The sequence below is a fragment of the Alosa sapidissima genome, chromosome 1 (genome assembly GCF_018492685.1).
Source record: "Alosa sapidissima isolate fAloSap1 chromosome 1, fAloSap1.pri, whole genome shotgun sequence".
Classification (NCBI taxonomy): domain Eukaryota; kingdom Metazoa; phylum Chordata; class Actinopteri; order Clupeiformes; family Clupeidae; genus Alosa; species Alosa sapidissima.
The window spans coordinates 39,633,749-39,661,334 of record NC_055957.1 but is presented as its reverse complement, the minus strand read 5'-3'; the positions used below and the strand labels follow the sequence as shown (position 1 = coordinate 39,661,334).

At 45.4% G+C, this 27,586-nt stretch overlaps 1 protein-coding gene across 2 annotated transcripts in view; it reads right to left on the bottom strand.

Annotated features, from left to right (window-relative positions):
- glra3 (glycine receptor, alpha 3) overlaps positions 1-27,586 on the bottom strand; it is a 64,928-nt gene that overhangs the window by 10,378 nt on the left and 26,964 nt on the right. For both annotated transcript variants that reach the window (XM_042111091.1, XM_042111083.1), the window contains exons 2-6: positions 23,697-23,830; positions 19,772-19,839; positions 13,110-13,333; positions 12,388-12,470; positions 9,354-9,491 (exon numbers count right to left, since the gene is read on the bottom strand). In XM_042111091.1, coding sequence (XP_041967025.1) covers positions 9,354-9,491; positions 12,388-12,470; positions 13,110-13,333; positions 19,772-19,839; positions 23,697-23,830 — 647 coding nt within the window. The remainder of the gene's footprint in view (positions 1-9,353; positions 9,492-12,387; positions 12,471-13,109; positions 13,334-19,771; positions 19,840-23,696; positions 23,831-27,586) is intronic.

The window sequence follows — 27,586 nt, the reverse complement described above, 5'->3', positions numbered from 1 at the left end:
TAAGTCTAAGGAGGGAGGAGGTCGCCATGCCCCTGTGTGTCAGGCTGGGAGACCCCTGGTACCCTGGGGGTCCTGTCTGACTGATGGGCTTGACGTCCACCCAGGAGTCGAGGGGGTGACACCTCCCCCCAGCACCTTCTCCATCAACCACTGCACTGACGTCTGGAAAATGTCTTTCAGTGAAGACTTAAAGTGGTCTGCCCTCTGCTGCCCTGTTGTGGTCAGCAAACAGAGCTCCCAGAGTCTGTTTTGTAATTGGGCCTTGTAATGGGAGTGAGGTGGCGTCACCATGGTGATGGATTGAAGGTCAGATCGGATCAGAAGGGTGCATGGACATGTTTGTGTGCTGAGGTCATCTTACTCAGGCTGATTGACAGGAGGGTCTACGAGTAGCACTGACCTGAAACGTATCGCACGCCAAGCATTGAATTATTGATTCCAGGCCAAGATAAATGGTATGAAGCCATCTGGACATTAATTGGATTTCAATCACGCAGAAAAGATGGCAGCAGATCAAGGGGAAATGACTGATCTGTGTGCTTGAGCATGTGTGTTTGTGTGTGTGTGTGTGTGTGTGTGTGTGTGTGTGTGTGTGTGTGTGTGTGTGTGTGTGTGTGTGTGCGTGTGCGCATGTGTGTGAGTATTTGGATACAAATTTTGAATCCATTTTTTTAATACCAGTATTTCTACAAATGTGCCTGTAGATTATGCTTTGCCCTGAAGTTTATAAATGCAGTCCCATGCTGATGTTCATTCAGAGCAAACTGCATACTGCAGCCCAAGTGCACGAGCACTGCTGAGCGGTGGAAGAGACTAAAAATACCCCCCGGGGAGAGGCAAACAAAACAAACTAATTCATTGACCACTGACAGAGCAATAAGACAACAGAGCATGAAGCCTTGGGGCATTGCTACATCCACCCAAATCCATGGCCTCGTGAGCCAAAAGTAAAGCACTTTACAATTCAATGCAGCCGCATTTATTTTATTTATTTATTTATTTATTTAACTTTTTTGGCTTCCATATTTTGACACATCTGTAATGCGCTCATGCTTATCATGCCTCACTCCCCGATTTGACGTCCAAAATCCAAATGACCAAGAGCAGGCAGTTCACCTGACCTTGCTCCCCAGAGCGTCTAAAGCCTTGTAATCTTGTTAAATGTCAGCTCCCCGTAGCCTCCTGCCCTCCCCTTCGGGCAGACTTGGCTCTCTGTGGGTCACCTCAGGGCCCCACAGCCCCCCTGTCATCCCTTTATGTAGACGACACGCTGCTGAAGCATGGCAGGGGGATTGGGAGGGAAGGATTTGTTAGGTATGTTTATAACAGTATGTTTTTTTAAAAGATTTTTGCTTTGAGAATTTTAAGAATTGTTGTAATTGTTGAACCGTTTATGACCCTCACCCACCAAAGAGCACTGTCTTTTCTTCAATATCACTAGTTCCAAGAAGCTCTCCAGAACTACAGCTTTTCACAATCACAGTATGTTGTATGAAAATGATAACTAACTAACTAACTAACTAAATTAAGGAACCTGTCCTGCTGCTGAGCCGGTAAATGTGCCCAGTTTAGCCTCGATCTCCAGCATGCACACGGTGTCCTAAAGAATATGTTGAGCAGATGCAGATATATGGGTTTTGGTTAGCACTGACAGAGACCAGATAAGACATGTCCACACTAACGAATGCACACACAGATGCAGGAGTGCACACATGCGTACACACACACTTTCCTAGGCCTATATGTGCTCTCTCTTCATTATCCAACTCTGTGGCTTTTCCTTGAGTTCAGCAGTTGCTCCAGGCATCATCCACTCCAGACCAGATGGAGTGTTTCCAGAGGAGTGTGCCATGCGTCATGACATAAGTACTGCACACACACACACACACACACACACACACACACACACACACACTTGGATCTTGAGCTGTAGCCATTGATTAAACACTGCATTAAACACTGCATCTACTTGAGCAGATGCACCATGTCCCAGGTGTCCTCAGTCTACTGTCTGTGTTACACTGTCAGCCCAGCAAGGACAAACAGACCGACTCAGTGTAAACTCAGGGCCGTGGCCATAAACATGGGCTGCAATGGCACTGCAGGGACTTTGCTTGGCTCCCCTTCATGAGCAGACAAACTGTCAGCAGGCAGTGGCTGAGTGTTTGGAGAGGGAACAAACAAGAAGAGATCATGAGAAAATATTTCAGGGGTTTGTGACATGACGGAAATGTGTGTGACTATTTATTCGCTGTAATATCGATGATCAATCTTAATGAAGCAGCAATGGGTGTTTATCTTCCTTGTTCAAATAGCCTTCATAAAACCCTTTCCGGTTTAGAGTCCCTGCTGCATTATTCAAAGAAATCTCTGCATTTAGCAGGCGGTGAGAAGTTGCTTTAATATCTATTTCAAAATTGCAATAAAGAAGATGAGATGCTTTTTTTCCCAAACTGAAAGGCTGCATTCTGCTGTCATGTGAGGTGAGCTCATTTCCCTTCCATTTATTTGGAGTCTGGTCTCTTTCAGAGATCAGTGGTCCTTCATCATTCTGCTATTGATTGTGGTAGCTCAAGGAGAATGCTCAATAGCAAATAAGGAATTAGTAACACAGACACTACCAGGGGACATCCTGGGAGAGCTGGCTCAATCTGAACTGCTCCACCCATATCCAACCGTCTACATCTTCCTTCTCCCCCACCACAGTATGCTAAAGGATGGAAATGCGGTCTCCCATGGACACAGTGTTCAAACGGGGGGTGGGGGTGTCTGGACCTTTCCGCTCTCTTAGCCCCTGAGAGTGACCGCATGCATGGCTAGGAGATGCCCTTGGCCCAGCCGCCCACTCTGCTTCTCCCAGGATTCTTCTCAGGGCACTGAGGCAGACTCAAGCTCTTTCTCTCTCTCTCGCTCTCCCCCCATAGGATGTCTTTTTATTGTGCATGACTTCTCTTCCTGTTCAGCTATTCAAACCAATATGGAAGTGACAGGGCTGAATGGGTCCACGATCTAAATATAGAGGGTGTGGGTGGGCGAGTAGTGGAAGATCTAAAGTCCATTTCGAGCAGTACATTTCTGTAACCGTTTGCATGAGTAAATGCGCTAATTGGCAATTGCGGACAGTTACACTCCAGGGAACATGTCGAAGACCTAATGAGGTAAATGGCTGTGTTTCAGCAGCATCTGAGAAAAATAGTACATTTCCGTAGAAGCACAGCAATGCAGTATCTGTGTTTAATGTGTAGTTTAAACTGTATATATACTGTATATAACTGTAAAACAACACTAAGGAAAGCTCGCATCATCAACCTTGACTCACTACATGACTTTTGAATGCTACTTTAAGAATAGACCATTCAGTAAGCAGACCAGGTTTAGACATTAGACACATAAATGAGTAATCTGATCACCAACGGAGCATTCGATAACAAACACACAGATGAATATAGTCTTGTGGGATGCCTAGATTGACCATTTTGATATGGCAGATATGGTCCATTTGTTATGGAATCGTACATTCAAAAATTCTGCCAAAGTATTTTGGGACAGGAAAAACAGAAGCACGGGAAAGAACAGTTTAATTGGCTACACACAATCTCGGAGTACTCCAACTGTGACAGCCACCGTGAACATGATCACTAGGTCCCAAGCTCCTTCACAAACTTTCATAATCTGAAACATCCACTGCTGCATGACACATCTGGCATTCTTTCTATTCTGCAGTCGTTGCATGAGGCAAAAATTTTAACAAGCTTTTGTGGATGCAAAGTATCAAACACAGAAACAAAAATATAAAATTCATATGTGTCGCCTGGATGCTGAAAGCACAAAAACGTAATAAACAATGAACGACAATTTGGTACAAAAAGGCAGAATGTGGGCCCTTCATGACAGTCTAAAGCGCATAGTCACTAGTCAAAAGCTTATTCAAATTTAGTAGGATGTCCAGTCCACATTGGGAGGGGTTCCGTTATCAAACGTCGAGCACATGGCGCAACAAGGTGTTCCTAGGTTTTTTAATCAGTCATATGGGTGTGTTTGGGGCGTAACATCATTTAAACCAATGAGAATGACATCTGTCATTCCCTTTAGCGGTGCAAAGCGCGATATGTCAAATAAATGCATCGGTATTTTGGAATTCAACGGCGCATTTGAAGGAGGCTGTTTGCGAGACTGTATGGAATAGTCATTCCACTAAACCATGCTTTACTAAAAACCTAGCATAGCCTTCACGCATTTGCACTCGTCTATTATTTGAACTCATTGGCAAAGTGAAACCAACTTCACCAAGGTGTCAAAAAAGCAACACTTACCCAAATATTGCTCAAATGAACAAAACAACATTTATCCTGCAGAGGAGTTGCTTATATCTCGTGACAGTGCGTCTTCAGCTGTGCTCCATACGTGTCTCTCGCCTCTCCCCTAATCACTTTTAACTGTCATTACCAATTTTCAAATGATGGTGAATAACTACTCATCATGATATTTCGTAATATCTTTATTCTAATTATGTTTCCCATTGTTATCATGCAATTTGCAATTTGCAATGTTTTGCATGGACGTGCACTGGTGTGTGTTCATGAATGATAGAAGGATGGTGTGTGCACCTGCCAATATGACTGTTGACAATGCGCTCTTAAAATAACATATTGTAATGATCTGAGCCTAGCTGTTGATGACTGTGCTCCCATAATGCTGTGCAGTGTATGTGTGTGTGTGTAATGTTGATGTTGGTTTTAGTATGAGTAATTGCGTTTACCTTGTCATGTATGTGTTAGCTGGTATAGTCTTTCTTTATGTTGTACCTCATGTGTTTACCCCGTGTATTGTATGTGACTACCCTGTTTGTGTATCGTGCTTGTTTAATTGACCTCCTTTGTTTTGCCTGTATTCATGTGTTTTGGTGCGAAACCAATAAAACCATTCTGAGACTTTGCAAGATTGTTACATTGGTGTCAGAAGTGGGATGACGACCCCTACTGGACGGGAGGAGAAAGCTGCAACTGATGCCCTGGCGATGATGAGTTTCCTGCCAAGACGGCTCTTCGACAGCGCGCTCGCCCATGGCCACCTGCTGGGCCCAGCAGACGGAGCCAGCCTGCAGCGTGACCGTGACGAAGAGACCCGCCCCCGGCAACAGGAGGAAACGAACCGGGCTGATGGCAGCATCCCGCCACTTGAACCTGCTCCACACGGGAGCGATGGAAACTGGCCGGTCCCCGGTGCGACGGCGGCGGTAGAAGGGCACCCCAGCGTAAGTTGCCCCACTACAATGGCGAAAGGCCGCTGGCGACATACCTGGTACAGGTCCGGCTGGCAGCCGAGCTGAATGGCTGGTCGGCGGAGAGAACGGGCGTACAGGTGGTGTTGGCTCTGGAGGGGGAAGCGCTACAAGTATTAGAAGACCTGCCACCGGCGGAGCAAGTAAGCTGGACCGCAATCGAAGCAGCTCTGCAACGACGATTCGGCCAGAGAATCTTCATCAGCGATGCCAGAGAACAACTCGCTTCCAGACGGCGACACAAGGACGAGAGACTGGGCAAGTTCGCGGCTGACCTGCAGCTGTATGCCCGGCGGGGCTACCCAACGTACAGCCAGGGTCTACATGAAGAGATGGCACTGGAAGCGTTCGTGGGAGGCGTCTACCCAGAGCGGCTAAAAGAACACCTTCGCCTGAGCGCCCCCAGCTCGCTGTCCGCGGCCCTCGCGGAAGCCGAACGGGTGGAAAACATCTTCCGCACAACAGAGTCGAGGCATTGCGTACGCCAGACATCGATGGAGGAAGACGAGGAGGAACTGGAGGTGACGCGGCAGACCACGACACAACGCCGCCCACGCGAGTGGAAGAGGCCGGCCAGTGGAGACGGATGCCACCGGTGTGGCGAGCCGGGACACATCGCGTGGTACTGCCCAGCCCCGGCACCCCTCACGCTCGCACCCCAGTTACTAGAAGAAGGTGGCACGGCGGGAGGGGCTATGGATTGCATACGGCTGGGCCGGCTTGGCCAAACCAGAGGACTGTATGTGGACTGCACGCTAGACGGGACTCGGTGTCGCGCCTTGATCGATACTGGCTCCACCATCTCGCTTGTGCACCCCGGTCTCTTACCCGGCACGCTGGTACCAGACCCAGAGGCTGGGAAAAGACAAAAACGCGCATCACAACAGTTACCAGAGAGCGAGCGGAACTGTATGGACAAAAAGTGGTGTGCGTGTGCATCAAGGGCCCAGTGCTCGACTGCCGTTTATCCTGGACACCGACGCCAGCGACGTGGGCGTCGGCGCCGTCCTCTCACAAGCAGGCGAGCAGGGCGAGCAAGTGGTCGCATACTTCAGCCGCTCACTGGACCGAGCGGAGAAGAATTACTGCGTGACACGCAGAGAACTGTTGGCTGTGGTGGTGGCAGTGCGCCATTTCCGAACCTACCTCTTCGGCAAACGGTTCCTGCTGAGAACGGACCACGCGTCGCTCACCTGGCTGCTGAACTTCAAAGAACCAGAGGGCCAGCTGGCTCGCTGGTTGGAGGCACTCCAGGACTACGTCATGGCGGGTCGCCTTCACGGCAACGCGGACGCCCTGTCCAGGCGTCCGTGTGCAGCAGACCAGTGCCAACACTGCCACCGGAGGGAGGAGAGGAGCCTGGCCGCGGCTCAACCGGAGCCCGCTTGTCGGCTACAGGCTGCATCACCGCTGGCAGAGAGAGAGAGAGTCGCTGTTTTCAACGCTAGCCAGCGTCGCGCCAACGAGAGGGTCAACGCTCGCCAACAGCACGCCATTGAGGGAGCCAACGCTCGTCAGCAGCACGCCAGCGAGAGACTCAACGCTCACCAGCGCCGCGCCATCAAGAGAGCCACCGCTCGCCAGCTTCACGCCAGCGAGAGAGTCAACGCTCGCCAACAGCACCCCGAGGTCGTCTCGCCACCTTCCGCTACCAGCTACAGTGATCGAGAGACCGGAGACAACGCACCACAGCCCAACGCCACAACGCAGCACTGCAGAGTGGCAGCTGGGGCCACGGACGCGCAGTCGCCGGTGGACGTGATGTCGAGGGAGGAGATCCGGAAGGCGCAATCGGAAGACGCCACGCTCGGCCGAGTGTGGTCATGGATTGAAGCCGGTCAGCGACCGCCATGGACTGACGTATCAGCACTCGATCCAGAGACCAAAGCGATTTATTCACAGTGGCCGGGAATAGTAGCACGTCAAGGACTATAGACACTGGCGAGCTCCGGAATTTCGAGGCAGAGGTGTTTGCTGAGGTTTGCCAGCGCATGGGCATCCGGAAAACGAGAACGACACCTCTGCATCCACAAAGCGACGGGCTGGTGGAACGGTTTAATCGGACTCTAGCAGTGTAGCTGGCCATATTGGCCGACCGCCAATATGGCGATAAAGTTTGGGTGTACTGCCCGGAGAGAAAGAAAGGCATTTCCCCGAAACTCACTAGTCAGTGGGTAGGACCGTGCGATGTCTTAGAGAAGCTGTCTGATGTGGTCTATCGTGTGAGACTGATTAAGCGTCGGAGAGTTGTGGCTCTCCACCGTGATCGACTGGCCCCGTATCGACCCCTGGCCTCAGCTGAGGGTCGTGGAGACTTTGACACTGACTCTGTGGAACTTGGTGACAATGGAGCTGTGGCTCTAACACCGGTCACCGTGCAGCCTTCACCGGAAGTCACCGCCGCGACAGCGGGGCGCCCACAACGCCAGCGTCGCGTCCCAGCCAGGCTCATGGACTGACGTAGGGTAAGACTTGAGTCAAGGGGACATGGACTAAGTCTCGGGGGGGCTGTGTAATGATCTGAGCCTAGCTGTTGATGACTGTGCTCCCATAATGCTGTGCAGTGTATGTGTGTGTGTGTAATGTTGATGTTGGTGTTTTGGTGCGTAACCAATAAAACCATTCTGAGACAACTTTGCAAGATTGTTACAATATAAACAACTCACCATAGACTTCTGACCAGGTGTACAATAGCGATTTTTAGACAATGCGCCAGGCCCCTCCCTAGGTTGTTAATTGCCACACCCCTGGGCGCATTGTTCAAAAAATAAACGTGCAAAATACCGAATTAAACTTTGCGTGGGTGGAAAACGAGTTTTACGCCATGCGCCAGTGTGCAAAATACAGCCCTGTGTGTTTTCAAATAGTCTGACAAAGTCAAGAGTATCAGTTGTCTGCAATCATGAATCCATACCTATAAGAGATTAGTTTTAGACAACATAAGCCACTATCACATTGGATAAGAATTTCAACAATCCATGATATCGTCATTAATATCATATCCATGTTTTATTCCGCTACAAATACACTTTGGAAGTGCTTTGGAACATACTGATGGAAGTACCTTTCATGTTTACAAGTCAGGGAGTGCCCACAACATATAAAATATGGAATTACTTAACAATGTATACATAATTTAGCAGCTGAAAGCTGATAGAGAACAAGCCTTTTCAATTACAAGAGGAGTTGTAGCTTCCCCTACTCTCTCTCTATCTCTCTGTGTCTTTCTCCTCTCTCTCTCTCTCTCTGTGTCTCGTGTCTACAACTCCCTTTTTATTATCATTGTAGTTGGCCAATCCTGGGGAAAGCCCTCTCTGCTTTCTGTAATTGAGACACAGGATACGGCTTACTTAGTGGATGGCGATTTGGACAAGACAGTGCATGTATTATGCAGGGCTACATAGTGAATGGCTACATTATTCACTCTCTGCCTAACACTTCAGTTCACTTCACTGGAAGCAGAAGAAGTCAAGGCGTTGGGTCTTCCAGTGTGTGAGGATGATAAAAGCTTGCTCTCCCTTTGCAGTACAGACACACACACACACACACACACACACACACACACACACACACACACACACACACACACACACACACACACACACATCGCACACATGAATGCAAAACACAGACAGACAGCTACTTTGCAAAATGCAACAGAGTTGCAAAAACCCCTCCATGTGTGAGCTCGATGGAAAGGAGACAGCACGTGCCCTCAAAGGGCCCAGGCCGTGAATGAAGACCACATTTTCTACTCACACTATCTTTGAAAGAGAGCCAGGGCACATTACATTTACAGTCTCTCTGAAACCTACAAGCACACCACAAAAATCAAAAAAATAATTCCGGATCCCTTGCAGCACTCTAAGGCCCCAATAAAGCCCTATTATCAACACTGAGACACAGGAAGAAGAGTCAGGTGGGGAAGAAAATACAACAAATTAAATACGTAAACTCAAGAAGCGATAGCAGCGCTACAGTTGTGTCTACAGCTGCTTCTTTGATGTTGCAGCTCCAGTGACAGACAGGATGGGGTGGTGGTGGTGGCGGTGGTGGTGGTGTTTCTCTTTACCTGTGTTGTAATGCTTGGTGCAGTAGCGGAGATCGGACTCGTCCTTGAGGATGAACTGGGGTAATGTGAGCCCCTCGGCCACCTGGACAGGACCCCTCTCCTGCCACTCAAAGATCAGGTCGTTCATGGTGTAGCCAACTGCCAAGACAAGACCATTTTGTTTTTTCAAAAATCCATCAGTTACCATTGTGTGCCACTGAATTTACTCATTGTTATTCATCAATAACAATGAGTAATTGCACATCCCTTTGACTAAGACCATGTTGCAGAGCTTCTACATGCATTTGGTACAACTAAAGCAACCTGTTTGAGGGAACACTGCCTTTGTATTCTCCAGAATATCTGCCTGTAACACCATAGCATTACATTGAATGGATGGAATGTAACACTGTTAGCAAATATTCTTATTTGAAATGTGAATACTTTCTTTTGCAATGTAAATTTACTTTGTGCATACATATAGTCACTGACACATCAGTATAGTCCCTTAAAATGGAATTCGATGTATGAAAAATCTGTTGGGCATGTATCCCAGATGAGGGGGAAGAGCAGTTTAAATACAGGCTGACACCCAGTTTCCCTTTTCCCATCATGCAACTCTCTAGCTTGGGGGCTGCACAAGTGCAGATGTCTGAGAAATATTTGGAGATCAGTCAAACAATCATCGGGAGCATTATGACTCAACACAGCAGCTCCACTGCATTAGATTATCTATTTCCAGTCCCTGGTTGGCTTTCCTTCCTTTCATGTGTTTGTTTGTGTGTGTGTGTGTGTGTGTGTGTGTGTACTTTTCTACCAACCCACAGGGATCACTCCTGGCAAAACATTAGCTGTGCACTGGATCCAATGGTATTCCATCCTCTCTACAGACAGTCATCCCTAGATGCATTAATGTGTTAATGAGATTCGTAAGTCCTAACAAACTTTGAGCATTGCATTGCTCATTTATTGTGCAATGTTCCCTCTTTGCTGGGCATTATTGCATTTTCAGATTGTCTCGGAACAGTTGTCCATAATGGCAACGCCACGAGGCTTCGCCAACTGTGGCACATAATAAACCCGAGCAAGGCTTACAAATGAAGACAAATTATTTCTTGAAGCATTAAGCAGACACATCAAAATATCCCCAGGGCCACAACTGTGCCGGAAATGAGATGGTGTGTAAAAATGTTTAAATAAATTGCAGAATATTTTAATTATAGGTTTCCTCTGCTTTATAATTAACATTCAATGTTGATATCAGACCACATAATGGAGGTCCACTGGGTTTATTTGAATAGAATATTGTTATTTGTATGAATGACAATTGTTGTAAAGCACATTGAATGACCTCTGTGTATGAAATGTGCTTTATAAATAAACTTGACTTGACTTGATTTGACTTGTTTTAATGCTTCATTGACTAGGCTTCTTCCTTTTCTGACCATAGAAACAGTATGCATCGCCATTCATTAAGTTAGTCATCCAGCTAATACAAAAAAATGTTCCTGAGAATGTTCAGTGAGAAGTATTGCATTATTTCATAATATACAATCTCATAGCATGTTTTACCTTCATTCATGTTTTAAATTAATTTATGTTATTCTCACAGAACTGAGATGACTGCTATGATTCAAAGTTAAACACTGGTTTAAAAGACAATCATCCTGGCTGAGCTAACTTAAGAATCACAACCTTCTTCTGTGCTGTGGTGGTTCTTTACTAATGCTTGTAATGACTATGATCACGTGCCCAGTGCAGCATCCCTCATCTGGCACACAGATCCCAGATGCTCGAGGTCCAGAGGGGTGGAGGAGGAGAGTGACAGGGAATTTCACTAAAAGCCTGTGCTCTGCACAGTCCAGTCACCAGGGGAGACCTTGAATGAATTAGTGACATGTTAGTGCCAGACTGGAGTTTCCTTGCAAATGTAGGCACTTGGCATGGCATGACAAGTGATCATATGCACAATCCACCCAGCCATCAGGCCCTCTAGTCTAGTTGTAGAGCTTAACATGGCGTAAAAGGATAGGGGAATGCACTGCTGCCACGGGAGCTCTGGGAAAGACGCATAGCGCATGGTGCATTACTATCTCCATGCCCCCCGTGGGACCACTTGTAAACGTTTGTTTCAAACTCTTGAATAGTTTTATATCTTAGAAGCATGGGTTCCTAAAGCTGAATTTATGGACAAGAGTGACTATTTCAGTAGCCTCACAAGCCTGACACAAGAGCACACAGCTCAGAGATGGCTCATTAAAACTGTGGTATTGAATAGCATCAAGCATCTATGGGAATGAGGCTGCTTTCCTGCTAAAATCCATCCACAACTTGGTTTAAAACACCATTCACTGTTAATGTCTTTTGGTTGAATCTGTGCAACTATGTACACTAAGTTCACCTTCACAAGGATTACAAAGTTTAAACATGCTCCGAACATGAATCATATATTGCGTATTCATATCCGTATATGAAACTAGAGGACTCTTATTGTTTATTAACATTTTGTATAGGTTAGTGGCAAAGTGACTGTGGAGGGGGTGGGTCTGGGTCACCTTCTTGAGGTGTCATGGGCCTAATTCAAGGATTTTTTTGTATCTGAAATAGATATGTAATTTTTGAATGTTTTAAATGAAGAAACTCCACATAGCACAATTTCTATGCCTTCTCCTTAGTAGATTTACAAGGCAACTTAAAAAAAAGGATTTTCCAGATTTTTTTTCAGTCCCCCTGAAGCATGAATTCAGGCAAAAGAACATATTAATGTTCATATACTTAAGGGGTTGCTAGGGCACAGCTGAGTCTTCGGGTTATTAGCTAATCACGCACAATGACCTGTTCTGGTCTGACAGACCCAGGTAAAACCCCACACCACAAAAAATCTGATCAAATTTCAGCGAGTGACCTGACTACAGCTTCTGGCTGCAGTCAGTGGGGGAGGTGGGGGAGAGAGACTGTGCTCAGGGATGAAAATGCCAACCAAATGTCATGTGTTCAGTTTGAGATCTTACATAACAAGCTTGCACTGATCACAAAGGTACATCGGGAGACTCACAACTCTCCAGCTGCATAATGCACGTTTGCACGTCCATGGGGAAATTCTTCAGATCCATGGGACATGACAGAGTAAGTGTCAATCTGGGAGAAAGAGAGAGAGAGAGAGAGAGAGAGAGAAAGAGAGAGAGTGAGAGAGAAAAAACATGATCCCAATACAGAGTACTTTGAGTTGTTTATACCACGAAAATCCACCTTGTAAACAACCAAGCGTACAGTGCATACAGCGTTGTGTGCCTAGCAGTGAGCTGATTGGCTGATGCGGACGAGGGCCTAGCTGACAGCAGCAGATTGGATGCTTTAATTATGTTTCCCCACCACTCTCACTGCCCCCTCACCGGCTCCCCTGAGAGACAGGCTGGGCAGTCGAGGGAAATATCCACTCCTGTCATACCGCTGTGGCCTTCCATCAAGACGGCTGCTTCTTCTTTTTAATCTCCATTTCTCAGTCAGCCTCTGACTGCAACCCGAAAAGTGCACTGTGGATCTTTAGATTTACACCATGAAGTGACACCACCCTCCTCCTACCCCACCCCTCATCTCTCCAGCCGTTATTTCATACTTGAGATGAATGGGACGTGACTACGGTGATGAGACAGTTTGTCATACCCACAGTGTTAATTCTGTGCTTAGTGGTGGAATTATTACATTCTTGTGTGACAGTTCCGTATTTCACGTGTTCAATAGAGACCAGTGGTGGCACAGTGGCAAATGTCCACTCACCTGATGGAGTAAAGAACGTTGCCGTTCTTGAATATTCTCAGGAGCTTGTTGTCTGTGGTGACTTCATGGAAGTGGGCTCCTTTCTCGTTGGCGAAGAACAAGTCGGGCTTCCAGATGGAGTCCAACATGGAAGGGTCCAGGTCCAGGGAGTCGTCCGGATACTCACTGTACGCCAGCCGAGGGTCGTTCCACTGCTGTCGCAGGAAGATGTTCACCCTGTAGTCCTGCCCAAAAAGAACACATGGAACATCGACCACTTAACCTCAATCACAATGTCTATGGCAGAGACACAGGAATCAGTACATCTGATCTATTTGCTCTTTGCAGTGGTGCTCTGTGAATATAGGGTGGCTATGAGGAAACATAAATAAAATCAATGACCTGCATATGTTGGCAAAAGTCATGGTCATTTGATAATGAACACTGTACATCTCAGTTGATCAGATAATGTACACGTAACATTGTCCACGATTGACAGAAATGAAGTATGTATACCAACATGTGTTAGTTATGGCTTTGCTAGAGTTAATCCAGTGAGTGGGATTCAGAGAACAGACAGGCAGAGACCTCTGCAACACTCTATGCGTGAGATTGTCCCTGCATGGTCACATAGCAGATATTAAATATTCGTCCATAGAGAGGATACAGCTGAAGGTCTAAGGTTGAGGATCTAATCCAATCTATGGCCTCAACAGAATCCAATCATCCTTTGGTCTACTCATCATGTGTCAGTCCCACTGTCCCTACTTTACCGAGATGGGTACGCATGGGCTGGTAATGCGTGATATGCTGAGAAGGTAAATAATAACGGTCCGCACACTGATTAAAGCTCCCAAACCTTGTGCCAAATAAATCCACGTTTGGGAGCTTTAATCAGTGTGCGGACCTTTATTATTTCTTCTCAGTTACTTTTTTTGGTCCAGCACCTGCACTCTTGTGATGTGCGCGCACTCCTTCGTTTCCTGAATGTGTGATATGCTAACACATACTCTAGGTCTGGCAAACTGGTAACTGGATAGTGGATACTAATGACCTATATAATGAAAAGGTGGCACAACTCTGGGGCATGTGTATGAAATGTCAATCAAAAGTGTTTAGTCAAGAAGACAGCTGTATGAGAGAGTCTCTAACTCTCTTCAACACTACTGTTTGACTGCTATCAAAGAAGGGAGGAATGTTTTGTTATCCTCGCAGTTGTTTCTAAATTGTGGATGAAATTGAAATGGAAACTAATAAAAGAAAGATTAGATATATTATCATAATGTAATATTAAATCAGTTGAAACACATTTCATATCAGTTTCTGTGACATAATTCAGATGGATATGAAGACCATGGCTGGTGTAATAAAATATGACAGTGCCCCTGAGAAGGAAGGGGTGGGGGGGGTGAAGTGGGATGGTTGGGGGTGGCAGGCCCTGGCTTTTGACTGAAACTCTGGGTGAGGATGCGGCTTCTGCATCACTATCCGTCCAGCTCAGCCATTTTCCATTAGAGTTTATTAGAAAGACGGGCTGTCTTGAGAGGGCGCAGGGCAGACACTCAGCAGGAAACACAGGAGGGGACAGCCCATGCTCTGAAAAAAGGAGACAGAAAGAGTGGGAGAGAGGGAGAGAGAGAGGGAGAGACAGAGAGGAAGAGAGACAGAGAGAGAGTGGGAGAAAGGGAGAGAGACAGAGACAGAGAGAGAGAGAGGGAGCGAGAGACAGAGAGAGAGAAGGAGCGAGAGACAGAGAGAGGGAGGGAGGGAGGCAGATATCACCTCTGAAGCAGACGCAGCGCACCAGTTGGAAGACAGGCCCACGAGAGCGGCCCCTCAGAGATGCTGGCTGTCAGAGGGAGCGCCTGTCAGACACGCGCCGTTGTCAGCTGGGGCCGTTTGCCTGCCTGCGTGGGTTGGTGCGTGGGTTGGTGGGTGGGTGGGTGGGTGCACAGGGCAAAGGGAGGCTCTCAAACTCTGAGCTAAGGCAGCGACACAAACTCTGGCTGCTCTCACTGTGCCCGCTAAGAGCCAACACGATCCACATCAGACTCAGGCACAGCCAACACGATCCACATCAGACAAAAGAGGAGACCCAAGGTCTAACAAGAACCAAGGACTCTGAAGAAGACACATGGGTGTCGAAACGTTAGTCGGTTTGCACTAGGCTAATAAAAATCACTTAAAGCGTTGTGTGCTCCGGTCCTGCTCCTTGGTTCTTCTTTTGACTTCTGCATACGTCTGCGCAAGTCTAACGATCCACATCAGACTCGGGCACAACCAAAGCCGGTTATACACCTGACCTCTCCCTCTCTCTTCTTCTCCAGTCACACAACATGTCCCGTCTTGAGTAGTCTGTCCATTTTAAAATCTGGACATCAAATAAAAAATGATGAGAGGGAAATGATCAGATGCTTTTATTTAGAATGTTACTTTCAACATATCCCCTCCTGTTGTGCTCTTTTGTGCAATCTATGTGATCCAGCTTTTCTGCCATTTTCCGCCAGGCAACACCGCCAGCCTCCGAGGGGCAGACCGGAGCTCCCGAGGTCTCCTAGGCAATCTCTTGCGTGCCATTGCATGCTCAAGCAGTGCAGATCCTCTCGCATGATGGATCCCCGGAAGGACCGGTCCCATCGATGAATCAAGCCTCCATACATGCATCCTCTCATGAGGTCATACATGCCTCCATATAGACAGATGGCCACAGTGTGCCAAGCATGCTAAAACTACGGCAGAATCGCTCTGTGATACAACACAGTAAATATGTATATACTGTATGTACTCATGCAATGCACCTGTCAGAATGAATCTCTCTCACCCTGACTTAAAATTAGATGCGGAGTGAGCACACACATGAAAGAGAGAGAAAGAGAGAGAGAGGGAATAAGAGTGAGGAAAAGATAAACAGAGAGACATAAAGAGAGAGAGAAAGAAAGATTACTCATCAGTGTTTTGTACTTTAGAAGACATTATTTCCGAACCACACAACATAACTCTTATCTGCTCTTCTGGTGTTAGATAGATAGATAGATAGATAGATAGAGATAGATAGATAGATAGATAGATAGATAGATAGATTCTTTATTCATCCCGAGGGGAAAAAAGTGTCTCATCTGTATCCCTCTTTCTGCCCATCCCCCTCTTGGTCGCCACATGTAGAACTTTTTTTTTCACGCTTGATGAGTCCGTGACCGCCTGTCATGCTCCACTTGTACCTTGAGTGGCTTTCTATGTTTTTGCGACTCCGATAACACACCAATAGCCATGTTTTTTCCTTCTAGTTGAGTACGTACATGAGTAGACATGACCTATGGGGTGTTGTGAGTTGTGCTTCAGTCCTCCTGGGGTCCCTGTCTGTCAACATGACTGGCTAGCATGACTGTTTTGAGAGACTTTCCCATGGTGATTGGAGTCTTCAAAAAGAAAAACTTGGTATTGGGGTCACTGCGGGAGTCCTGTCACATATTACATAATCAGCATGAGCCGAGTAAGATGAATCAGGAACAGGAGGACTAGTTGAGAGATTGGCTTCAGGCACATTTCTTTAATGGATAAACCTTCTCCATTAGGGTTTGAACAATGCAGTACATTTTGTTAAGATGCACAATAAACATGCTCCATGTTTACTGATCATAGACAAATGACTTAAATTATGTGTGTGATTTGACTCCTTTGTTGTCCTAAAGATGCAACCTGCTGCAGTTGAACTGAATGGTGGTTTACACTTTACATACACACAAGCACTGGTGGGTTAGTACATAGACAAGGAAGATTTCAGTACATTAATTTGTCTTAAGTGATTTTTGTCTGCTTCATTGACCTCTGGGACATCAATAGAGTAGCAATATTGGTGGTTTCTGCAGCATGATAGTCATACGTAGTGTGCATTGTTGATTCAAATTAGTGCCTATAACAAGTTTAATACACGATTGTAATACATTACATCCAGTGGTATTCTGTATACTATTGTTTTGCTGGTCATTGTATCCTTTTCTAATCATTCATGCTTAGCTCAGAACTTACAGGATGAAACTGACTCAATGTATGACTTGTATGTATGACAAAAATGGAACAAATACATTTCGGCACAGCAACCAGACATAAATGCAAAAACACCACTCAGCCTGTTTCTGTTGGAAGTGATAGCTGGCAGACGCGCTGTAAAAGCACTCGAGGCAAATGGTAGATGGAAATGATGCTCCTGCTGTGGACCTTTAAGTTAAGTGGTGTAATTTCAATACAGCACAGCCACACATGCACTATCACATTTGAGCTGCATTTATTCTAGCGATACGCTTGACCCTCTCAGACCTCGCTGTGCCATGCCAACTCCTGTGGCGTGCATGACAAACTGACCACTGGCTGCCGTGTGTGTGTGTGTGTGTGTGTGTGTGTGTGTGTGTGTGTGTGTGTGTGTGTGTGTGTGTGTGTGAGTGTGTGTGAGCTCAGGGGTTCTGAGGCCTCCCATCAGTACAAGCCAAGAGAAATACATAATCAAGTTGAAGCTAGAGCTGCTCTGAACATCAACAGCAACTGGCCATTTTACTTGTGTAATTGTGTTTGCAATTGTGATGTGTAATTGGACATCGACCGGCTGCAGAGTCAGTTAAATCCTCTCTCTCTCTCTCTCTCTCTCTCTCTCTCTAGCTGTGTGTACTGTATATGTGTGTGTTCTCTCTATCCCTGATAGTCTCAATAGATCCCTGTTTTCTCACTCTCTCTGTTCTTTCATGTTCCTTTTCTGTTGTTCTCTCTGTGTCTGTCAGCGTGACGGGCTTTTTTCAGTGCAGTCAAAGGCAGTGACCTGAGGCTGGACCCTGATGCTCAATGATGCCATGTGCTGTTAATGCTCCACTCTACCTCTGTCCTGGCCTCAGGGATTACAGCACAGCCTTTGCCATCTCTCTCTCTCTCTCTCTCTCTCTCTCTCTCCCACCCTCTCTCTCTCTCTCTCTCTCTCTCTCTCTATCTCATTCTCTCTCTCCCTACCTCCCCTCTTCTATCTCCCTCCCTCTGCCAGATGGCAGGGCTGTGCCTTTAAGAAGTGCTACGGTAATCCAGATGTGGCATATGGAGGAAGCAGGCCAGAAGAGAATCCCTCCCTCTCTTCCCTCTCTCTTTCTCCCTGTCTCTCTTCTCCTCCCTCTCCCTCTCCTTCTCCCTCTCTGTTACTCCAATCTCCACTCTCCATCATTGTCTCCACCACCTTTCTTTTTTTTTCAGAGAAAGAAACAGGGAAGAAAAAACTCTGTGTATACATTATCCGCTACGCAACTCCACTGGGCTGGAAGAGTTATCGCTTCAGTACAACTGAATTATCGCCTCAAAGTTCCCCCGTCACTGCCTTGCCAAACGGCAAATCAAACTCGCCTCACGCCAATCCTCCCCACCACACACACCACGCTGGGATGCATTTGAGATTCCCAGATCAGCCTCACATTCCACTCCACCACATGGCTTGAGTGTTTTAAAAAAGAATGAATTTGCTCCATCATCTGCCGAGACTTTGGACCACAAAGCAAACGTAACAGCTGTGAGCAAATGGCAGAGTGATTTGCGAGGGGGCTTGGCGGTGGTGTATTTATGAAGTGTGAGCTCTCGGAGCGGGGACCCACGCAAGCACTGGCTCGTCAGAGGTAATTACTTCAGTGAGAGTGTCTTCTCTCTCAGCATATATTTTATTCAGATGAGGGCTAAGGGAAGTAAGCAAGCGTGCTGTGTGTGTGTGTGTGTGTGTGTGTGTGTGTGTGTGTGTGTGTGTGTTTGACAAGGGAACTTTCTGTGAAAGACTTTGTGCTGGCAGGCTGCCACAGATGACCCAGCAGCACATTTGCTTATGTGTGTGTGTGTGTGTGTGTGTGTGTGTGTGTGTGTGTGTGTGTGTGTCTGTGTGTGTGTGTGTGCTTGGCATTTATCCTATGATTAGCTCTCCTGTGTACTCTCTCTTTTAGAAAAGTTTAGCATCAATAATAGGGTGGGAATAGTCTCCAACAGAAAAATTCCCTTGCGTCAGGAATGGGTTGGAGTGCTCAGCTCCCATTGCTTAGCTTAACACTTTCATTAATGCAAACGCTACATAATTTACAGACCTCCTCCATTAGACTGTCATTCAGATAAGCAGTTCTTGTAATAGCTTAATAGTGCTTAATTAATTCATCAGGTCGTGGGAACAGAAACAAGCTTATGTAACGGCTCGCCCAGAGGCTCATGGGGCAGGACTGCGGGTGTGTGTGTGTGTGTGTGTGTGTGTGTGTGTGTGTGTGTGTGTGTGTGTGTGTGTGTGTGTGTGGTTGGGGGAGGGCGGGGGGTGATGGATGCTCGCTCAGGATACGTGGCATGCTTGTGTCCCTGTTGTCATCCTCTGCATGCCCGCACCGTGCCCCCACAACACAATGACCACTTTCTGGAACTGCCCACAAGTCACTGGCCTTAGGTCTGCTGTGACATGAGAATGGCCCCTGACTCATTTCAAAGCATGCCAAAACTGTGACACACACACACACACACACACACACACACACACACACACACACACACACACACACGCACACACACACACACACACACTACAGCAGGGAATCCATTTGGGCTTCTACCCTAAAGCTTACAGTGACAATAGAGGCATAGTGGAAGGTTACAGTTATGTGGTGCAATAACAAAAAGCTCTAGGACTGACTCACCATTGTTGTTTCTGCAATAGACCCAAAGCTGTTGATGAATATGTTGCAGGATACATTCACCGGAGGACCTGTTCACAAAGACAAAAAGAATCATCCCGATTAGCTTTTGATGTTCTGTCAGTCATTTGGTAAACTCTAAAATGTCCTTTCATTAAGAACAGTTTGGATCCATGAATCAGTCACATATGGCAGAGTGTCTTTTGGCGCACTGTGACTGCGAGGACTCATCTGGTGGTTCATTTGATGCAGCATTATGTTGACAGTACATTATGGTTGACTTGATGAAGCGTCATGGAATCACACAGAGTAAGCTCATGTCTGAAGCTGAAGCTTTTTTTTTTCAAAGTCACAGACTCATAAGTCTCTGTAGCTTCTGGGTGGATGCAAATCCATCTTTTTCAAAGCGCTTCCCCAAAGGCTTCTCATGTGCACTGAGCTGCTAAAAGCGCTAGATGAATGAAGGCATGCTTTTTTATATTTTTTTTCTTAAAATCCAACCACTGGTGCTTTTCATATCTTGCGTTCTGAATTCCATTGTTACGAGATCCTCTGGTAGAGGATCACAGTCAGAATACTTATGTAGTGGGCTATTTTAAACTGACGCTGGCATTTACCATATACCAATAGATCTAAGCTGTTTTGAAGATTTTTTTTTCAACAGAAGCATAGTCTGATCTTGAAATGAACTGTTATGATATTATTTATTACTTAACCATTTACTACCAAATGTGCTCCACATTTCAGTATTCTAATCCTTGTTTTGATCTTGGTTTTGAGTTAATTTAAAGACTACATTATTTCAGCTGGTTCTCAGCAAAACAGTTAAACACCCCATAAGCATACTACAGTACATTGGCACTCTATGTATTCTACAAACGATCCCGTTAGAGATCCACGGAGGATGAACTCATTTGTGTGTGTGCCCAGACTCTCCAGGGGCTTGGACTGGTAATGTGTGATTGCTGTGAGATTGTGTATGCATTGAATGGCTTTGTTACGGATGGCGGTTAAAAAAATATTGCAGTTTGAGTTGCAAATTGAGGGGCAGATGTCAGGCTGGCAGAGCCGATCCGGCTGAACGCACAGTTGGCCCTCACCTGCCACTGGCTGAGTCTATCAGCATTCACACACACACTCACACACACACACACACACAGGCTGATTTTATCCACCCCCCTCCCCCACACACACACCTCACGCTTCAGCCACCTCTTCTCATTATCTGCTGCCTGAGTCCCTGCTCAGCTCCAAAAAGTGATAGATATGGACCTCTGCTCATGCACCCTCCACGAGAGACAGATGACTTGCGCAGGATCCCCAGCTGTCTCTGAACATCGTTCTGTTCCGCCATTCTCTTTCTGTCTGCCAAGGTCCATCTTCTTATTTTTTAAACGATGAATTTGGAGGGAATGGCTGAATACGGGAGGCTGGCTGTCAGTGTTGTGTTGTGGTGCGCCTCTGGCCAAGAGGGGTAGCAGGAGACGGGGCACGGAGCCACCCGGCCCAGCTGCCAACCCAACGCGGGCAGCGGCAAGAGCGCTTGGCCATAGGAAGAGTAAACACAGTCTGTGCCCCTTTCTGTTTAAACTCTCCAGCTCTGGTCCAATCCAACCCACTGCAGCCCACAGATAAGCATAGCAAAAAAAAAAAAAAACACAACAAAAAATACCTCACTCTTATTCAAATGTGTGATTTCATCTGTGCAAATGTTGTGACATGCACTTATGTCAGGTGACGTAATTCTAAGGAGAAGTCTTTATTAAAAAAGTCTGAGAAAGAAACACAAGTGTGTGTGTGTGTGAGGCTGTACCTTTAAAGTGTGTGTGTGTGTGAGGCTGTACCTTTAAAGTGTGTGTGTGCATGAGGCTGTAACTTTAAAGTGTGTGTGTGTGTGTGAGAGGCTGTACCTTTAAAGTGTGTGTGTGTGTGTGTGTGTGTGTGTGTGTATGTGTGTGTGTGCGTGTGTGTGTGTGTGTGTGTGAGGCTGTACCTTTAAAGTGTGTGTGTGTGAGGCTGTACCTTTAAAGTGTGTATGAGGCTGTACCTTTAACCCTTAGAACCCTAAGCTGTTTTTAGGACATTTTCACTACCTTTATTCATAAGGATTTATTCTGGTCATTGTAAGTGCCACACACACATATTATACATTGTTTTTTTTCAGCAGAGTCTAGGCTATCCAGATCTGCCATCATTCCATGTATTAGTACTAGCATTGATTTTATTTAGATTTTTAAAAAATGTAATTATAAAAAGCGTATTATAAAAATTGTAAAAACATGTATCTCACCACAGCAAGCTCATAGCTCTACATGCATTTCATGTGTGTGTAGAGCAGACTATCCTGAATTGGGCAATATAATTGCCATGTTGGAGGGATACTCTGGGGCTGAGCAATTTACAGAAATATGTGGTGTGTGATTTACAGAAATAAATGACATTTTTTATTTAGTGATGAAAAATGACCTTTCTGCCCTCCATATCTGTGACACGAACTGATCTGACCTGACTTGACCCGAGGTTGCGTGTTAGCCTGCGTGCCTATGCACTCATAATGATTCTCAACTTTTTACTGGATTGCCATGAACAAAGTAAAGGCAAAAAAAGGTGTTTCTTTGTTGAACAAATTGGGATGCAATATGAGCCTTGAATTTTATGCCATGCAGGAATTTGCTAGGATCTCAAAACCGGATTATGAACATGCTTTGCCATAGAGAAACACACGATAGCGTTGGATTATAAACATGCTTTGCCACAAGAACAGACAAAAACGTGGGGTAAGTCCAGCTATATGAAGTTATTATTTTGCTGTCACTTCTTCTGTTTTATAACCCAGAATGATGTACTTGGTATCAAATGATAGCTCTGTGTCTCCTCTTTCATCTGACATGCGTGGGATCTATCCGATCACGGGTCCGCGAGTAATTCAAACGAGAGTAATGGGTGTGCAGCGTTGGTTTGTGTACATGACGTTATTATTTTGCAGTCACTTCCTCTGTTTTTATAAGCCAGAAAGATGTACTTGGTATCAAATGATAGCTCTGTGTCTCCTCTTTCATCTGACATGCGTGGGATCTATCCGATCACGGGTCCGCGAGTAATTCAAACGAGAGTAATGGGTGTGCAGCGTTGGTTTGTGTACATGACGTTATTATTTTGCAGTCACTTCCTCTGTTTTTATAAGCCAGAAAGATTGATAAACATGGTACCAATGGATAGCCCTGTGTCCCCTCTTTCATCTGATATGCTTGCCATATCGATACGATCACAGGTTCGCGAGTAATTCAAACGAGAGTAATGGGTGCGCAGGTGAACGCAGAGAAGTATAGACTGTAAATATGATGCAATTTGATTTAATTTCATGATTTTTTTTTATTTTCGTACTTGATCGTACAGACAAGTGTGTAGTCTCTTTGGAAAGCCCCACTTCTGCTCTGTCACGCAATACAGGTTTCATCCCGCTGCGACTAACAGTTCCAGAGCAATGTAACAGAGAAGAAAGGGTGTGTTTTTTGACGCACTTTGCGTCAGTCGGGTTCTAAGGGTTAAAGTGTGTGTGTGTGTGTGTGTGAGGCTGTACCTTTAAAGTGTATGTGTGTGTGTGTGTGTGTGTGTGTGTGTGTGTGTGTGTGTGTGTGTGTGAAGCTGTACCTTTAAAGTGTGTGTATGTGTGAGGCTGTACCTTTAAAGTGTGTGTGTGTGTGTTTGTGTGAGGCTGTACCTTTAAAGTGTGTGTGTGTGTGTGTGTATGAGGCTCTGTACCTTTAAAATGTGTGTGTGTGTGTGTGTGTGTCTGTGTGTGTGAGGCTGTACCTTTAAAGTGTCTGTGTGTGTGTGTGTGTGAGGCTGTACCTTTAAAGTGTGTGTGTGTGTGTGTGTGTATGAGGCTGTACCTTTAAAGTGTGTGTGTGTGTGTGTGAGGCTGTACCTTTAAAGTTGGGCCTGATTCTTGCATCGTAGCCAGAAGTCCGTCCCATGAGCTTGTCCAAGAAGTCAGAGGGTGACGAAGTCATGGGAACTGTTCTTCCCCGGGGGCTGTCAGGTTCCTTCGATGCCACCAGACTAGAGAGAGAGAGTGATAAAGAGAGAGAAGAGAGAGAAGAGAGGGAGGGAGGGAGGGAGGGAGAGAGAGAGGGAAAAAAGAGTGCAGACAGATTTTTAGAAAACTCACTGTGACAGTCACCCAGGCCAGAATTGGAAATGGCTGGACTAATGCCATCTGACACCATTATACATATTCAGGTCTTTCTTGGAGGGCCTTAGAAGGAAAGCGAGTACACTTCTGTCCAGCCGGAAGAAGGGATGAGGAAGAGAGAAACAGACACAAGCCGAGAAGAAAAAAAGAGATAGACTCCCCTTTAGGCACTGAGACAGACACACTCTCCTCCTCTCATTTCATCTCCTCTTTACTCATGTCCTCTCCTCTCAACATATCTACTATCCTCCTCTCCTCTCCTGTCTTCTCTTCTTTACTCTCTTCCTCTCCTCTCCTCTCAACATATCTACTCTCCTCCTCTCCTCTTTACTCTTCCCTTCTTCTCTCCTTTCTTCTCATCTCATCTTCTCTCCTTTCTTCTCCTATCCTATCCTCTCTTCTCTTCTCATCTCCTCTCCTCTTTACTTCTCTCATCTCTCCTCTCCAGGTCATCATAGCTTCCTCTAGATATTATTATGTAGAGTATATGAGACCAATCTCAGGCTGTGTCAAATGCTCAGAGTCATAATCAAAGGGCCGATTATTATAGCAACCCAATAGAACTGTGGGTGAGTAAACACATACGGACACACACACACACGTTTACTGGCAGACATGATTACAGCATCATGCACAGCATTAGGCACTGAGAAATGTTCAACAGCATGTTGAGTTAATCACATAGAAAATACAACATCCTCCATTTGTGGTTTGCAAATGAAGAGCTCATCTGGCTGACCACTTTTCTTTTAAATTAGCATTTTTTTTATCAGGCTCCAATAAGCTTCACTCACCATCATTATCTAATTTTTGACGGAGGAGGCGTTTAGAGGCTTTTACATGTGTGAACAATGTGAACTGATCACTGCATTTCAAGAAAGCAGGCAGGAATAAAAATAGAACATACAAAAATGTACAGAGAGAAAAGCTTTTCATATGGCTTTATGCAACTACTGTGTCAGAAAATCCCCATAGTCATGGTGGACAGAGCCGGACAGTAACGGAGTACATTTACTTGAGTACAGTACTTGAGTACAATTTTGAGGGATCTGTACTTTACTCGAGTATAATTTTTGGGCAGTACTCATGACTTTACTCAAGTACATTTGAGAGGCAAATATTGTACTCTTTACTCCACTACATTTCTATCCATAACCGTGAGTAACCATTACTTCTTCTAAAAAAAAAAGGAAAAAAGAAAAATCTCGGAAACCCTCAATTTGTTGTTTCCCTCTCAAATGTGATTGGATTGTGCAGGCGCCACTGATTGGGACAGCCTATCAGCAATCACCTTCAGCTTTCCGCCAAAGTCAACTCCATGGTCCGATTTAGATAAGAGACGAAACCATGGACGAAACAATGGATGAAGACGCAGCAGGTCCATCCCGGGAATGTGCCCACCTGTGGCCCCACCTCGCCAGACTATTTAAATTTTCTGAACAAGTTAATGATAGTGTTTCAATTACAAAATAGTATTTTGTATTTGAAATACGTACTTTAAATACATGTATTAGAAATACTGCCCATCCTTGGCAACATGGTAAAAAGATGAAAATGACTTGATTTTACTTTCAATTCCTTTTACATTCTCGAACATTAACATTTTTCATAACTCCATGTAGGACGTATCTGTACTGTAAGCACTGTGGCAGTAGTAATGCAATATTTAGAAAATGTAGGCTACTCTTGATACTCAAGTACTTTTAAAAACAAGTACTTCAGTACTTTTACTTAAGTACACATCTGACTGTTGTACTTTTACTTGTACTTGAGTAAAATTTAGCAAAGGGTATCTGTACTTTTACTCAAGTAATGAAGCTGTGTACTCTGTCCGCCTCTGATGGTGGACTCAGCTGCAAGACAGTGCTGCATCGTACCATGTGTCACCAGTGTCATGTCTCACAGGCAGATTCATCAGAACTGAGCCATCACGATGGCATGATTCAACTTGTGTACAGTACATAGTTGCTCCACTCAGTCAGCAAATCTCTTACAAATGAGGTGACAGTTTACAAGACTATCACGGCACGCTTTCTCATTGCCCTGACACTGCGTCTGACGCCGGGACCACGCGTGAGTGTGAGTTTAATCACGGGTACTGCTGATGCCCGTGTGTGAGTCACTCAGGGCTGTCGGCCTGACTCCTGCTCCTCTCCTCTCTGCTCTGCTCCCCTCCAAAACGCTGCTCCTGTCCTGTCATACTCCCCCGGGGGACTCTGGCAACTGTTTGACAGCTGCTCTGAGATCTGTGCAGACTCCTGAGAGAATGTGTTGATGAAGCCAGAGAGGCTCTGTGTGCAGGACCAAAGGGAGGGAGAAGGGGAGGAGCACCCTTTTTAAATGCTTTTCAGCGTTTCAATCCTTTTTAGGAATTCAGAGAGGTAGTGTGTGTGTGTGTGTGTGTGTGTGTGTGTGTGTGTGTGTGTGTGTGTGTGTGTATTTGTCTTTTTGGTATGTTGAATATCAAACCCTGTATGGTGTATTGTACAACACTCCTGCTTTAGCAAGCATTGCTCATGACTGCAGTAGTCAGTCTGTGTTTTTTATACATCCACGATCTGACGATTTCAATGCAACATGACAGGTCTTGTCAAGCTTTCAATAGTGATAGTGTAAAGCTCGCTTGATCAGTCTGTTCCATTTGTGTATTCATAGACGTTTTAGAAAAAAAGGCAAATTTCAAAACAAACATTTTATCTCAGGAATTATCTTAATGAAATAAATCTGTTGATTGTATGAATTATCTTATCATCTCTTAAAGATGAATGGCTTGAAATAAAAAATTACCCTGGTTCAACATTGGGACATCCTGCTTTTTGTTGCTCATTGATATTGTATATGAGGATGCTTTTTGCCTTCACCAAGTTGCATATTTCAAGCTGCATATCTGTCTGACACATTTGGAAAATTCAGCCATACAAGTTGCAATCAAAACAAACCCATAACCTCCAAAGGGCATGTAGGTCAAAATAAATAACACTTGCTCCAGGCAAAACATGTAGGGCAAAATGAAAATAGAACGAAGAAGGGGAACAAACAAAAACCTTGCCAGAACTAATTACCTCAGATTAACAAGCAAGTGCTTTGACTCAGAGAATGTGTTGTGCTTTGTGAAGACCGTCTTTTTTATTTAGCAAGTTTGCATGCAATTACGCCCTTGCCCAAGAATTAGAATCAGAGGCAGAAATAGAATACACATATCTTGCATAGCTGGATATTAAATGACATAGGCACATTCTCTCTTTAATCCATGATATTTGCATCCAATTTACAATGACATACAATTTAACATGTGAGTGCTCCTTTGGGAAAACACTCTATCGAAATATAAGGTTCATGGAAAATTGGCACTTGAGGGCTTCTAAATAGTTGTTGTCAGCATCCAGCAGTAAACAAAGGGTCTAAGGCCCTTCTCTGGAGCAGAGCTGGGATTAGAAGTTATGTGGATCTGTCCAGGCTTCGCTATGCTATTATAGCACCACTGATGCTTCCTGCGGCCTGCTCCACTTACCATGGATCAGCTTTGCCTAGCCCTGTTCCTCCAGATCATTCCTCAGGGTTTTCCCATCGTCAGTGTATTTATTCACCCTTTCTGAAAATTATTACTATTCTTCTTTTTCTTT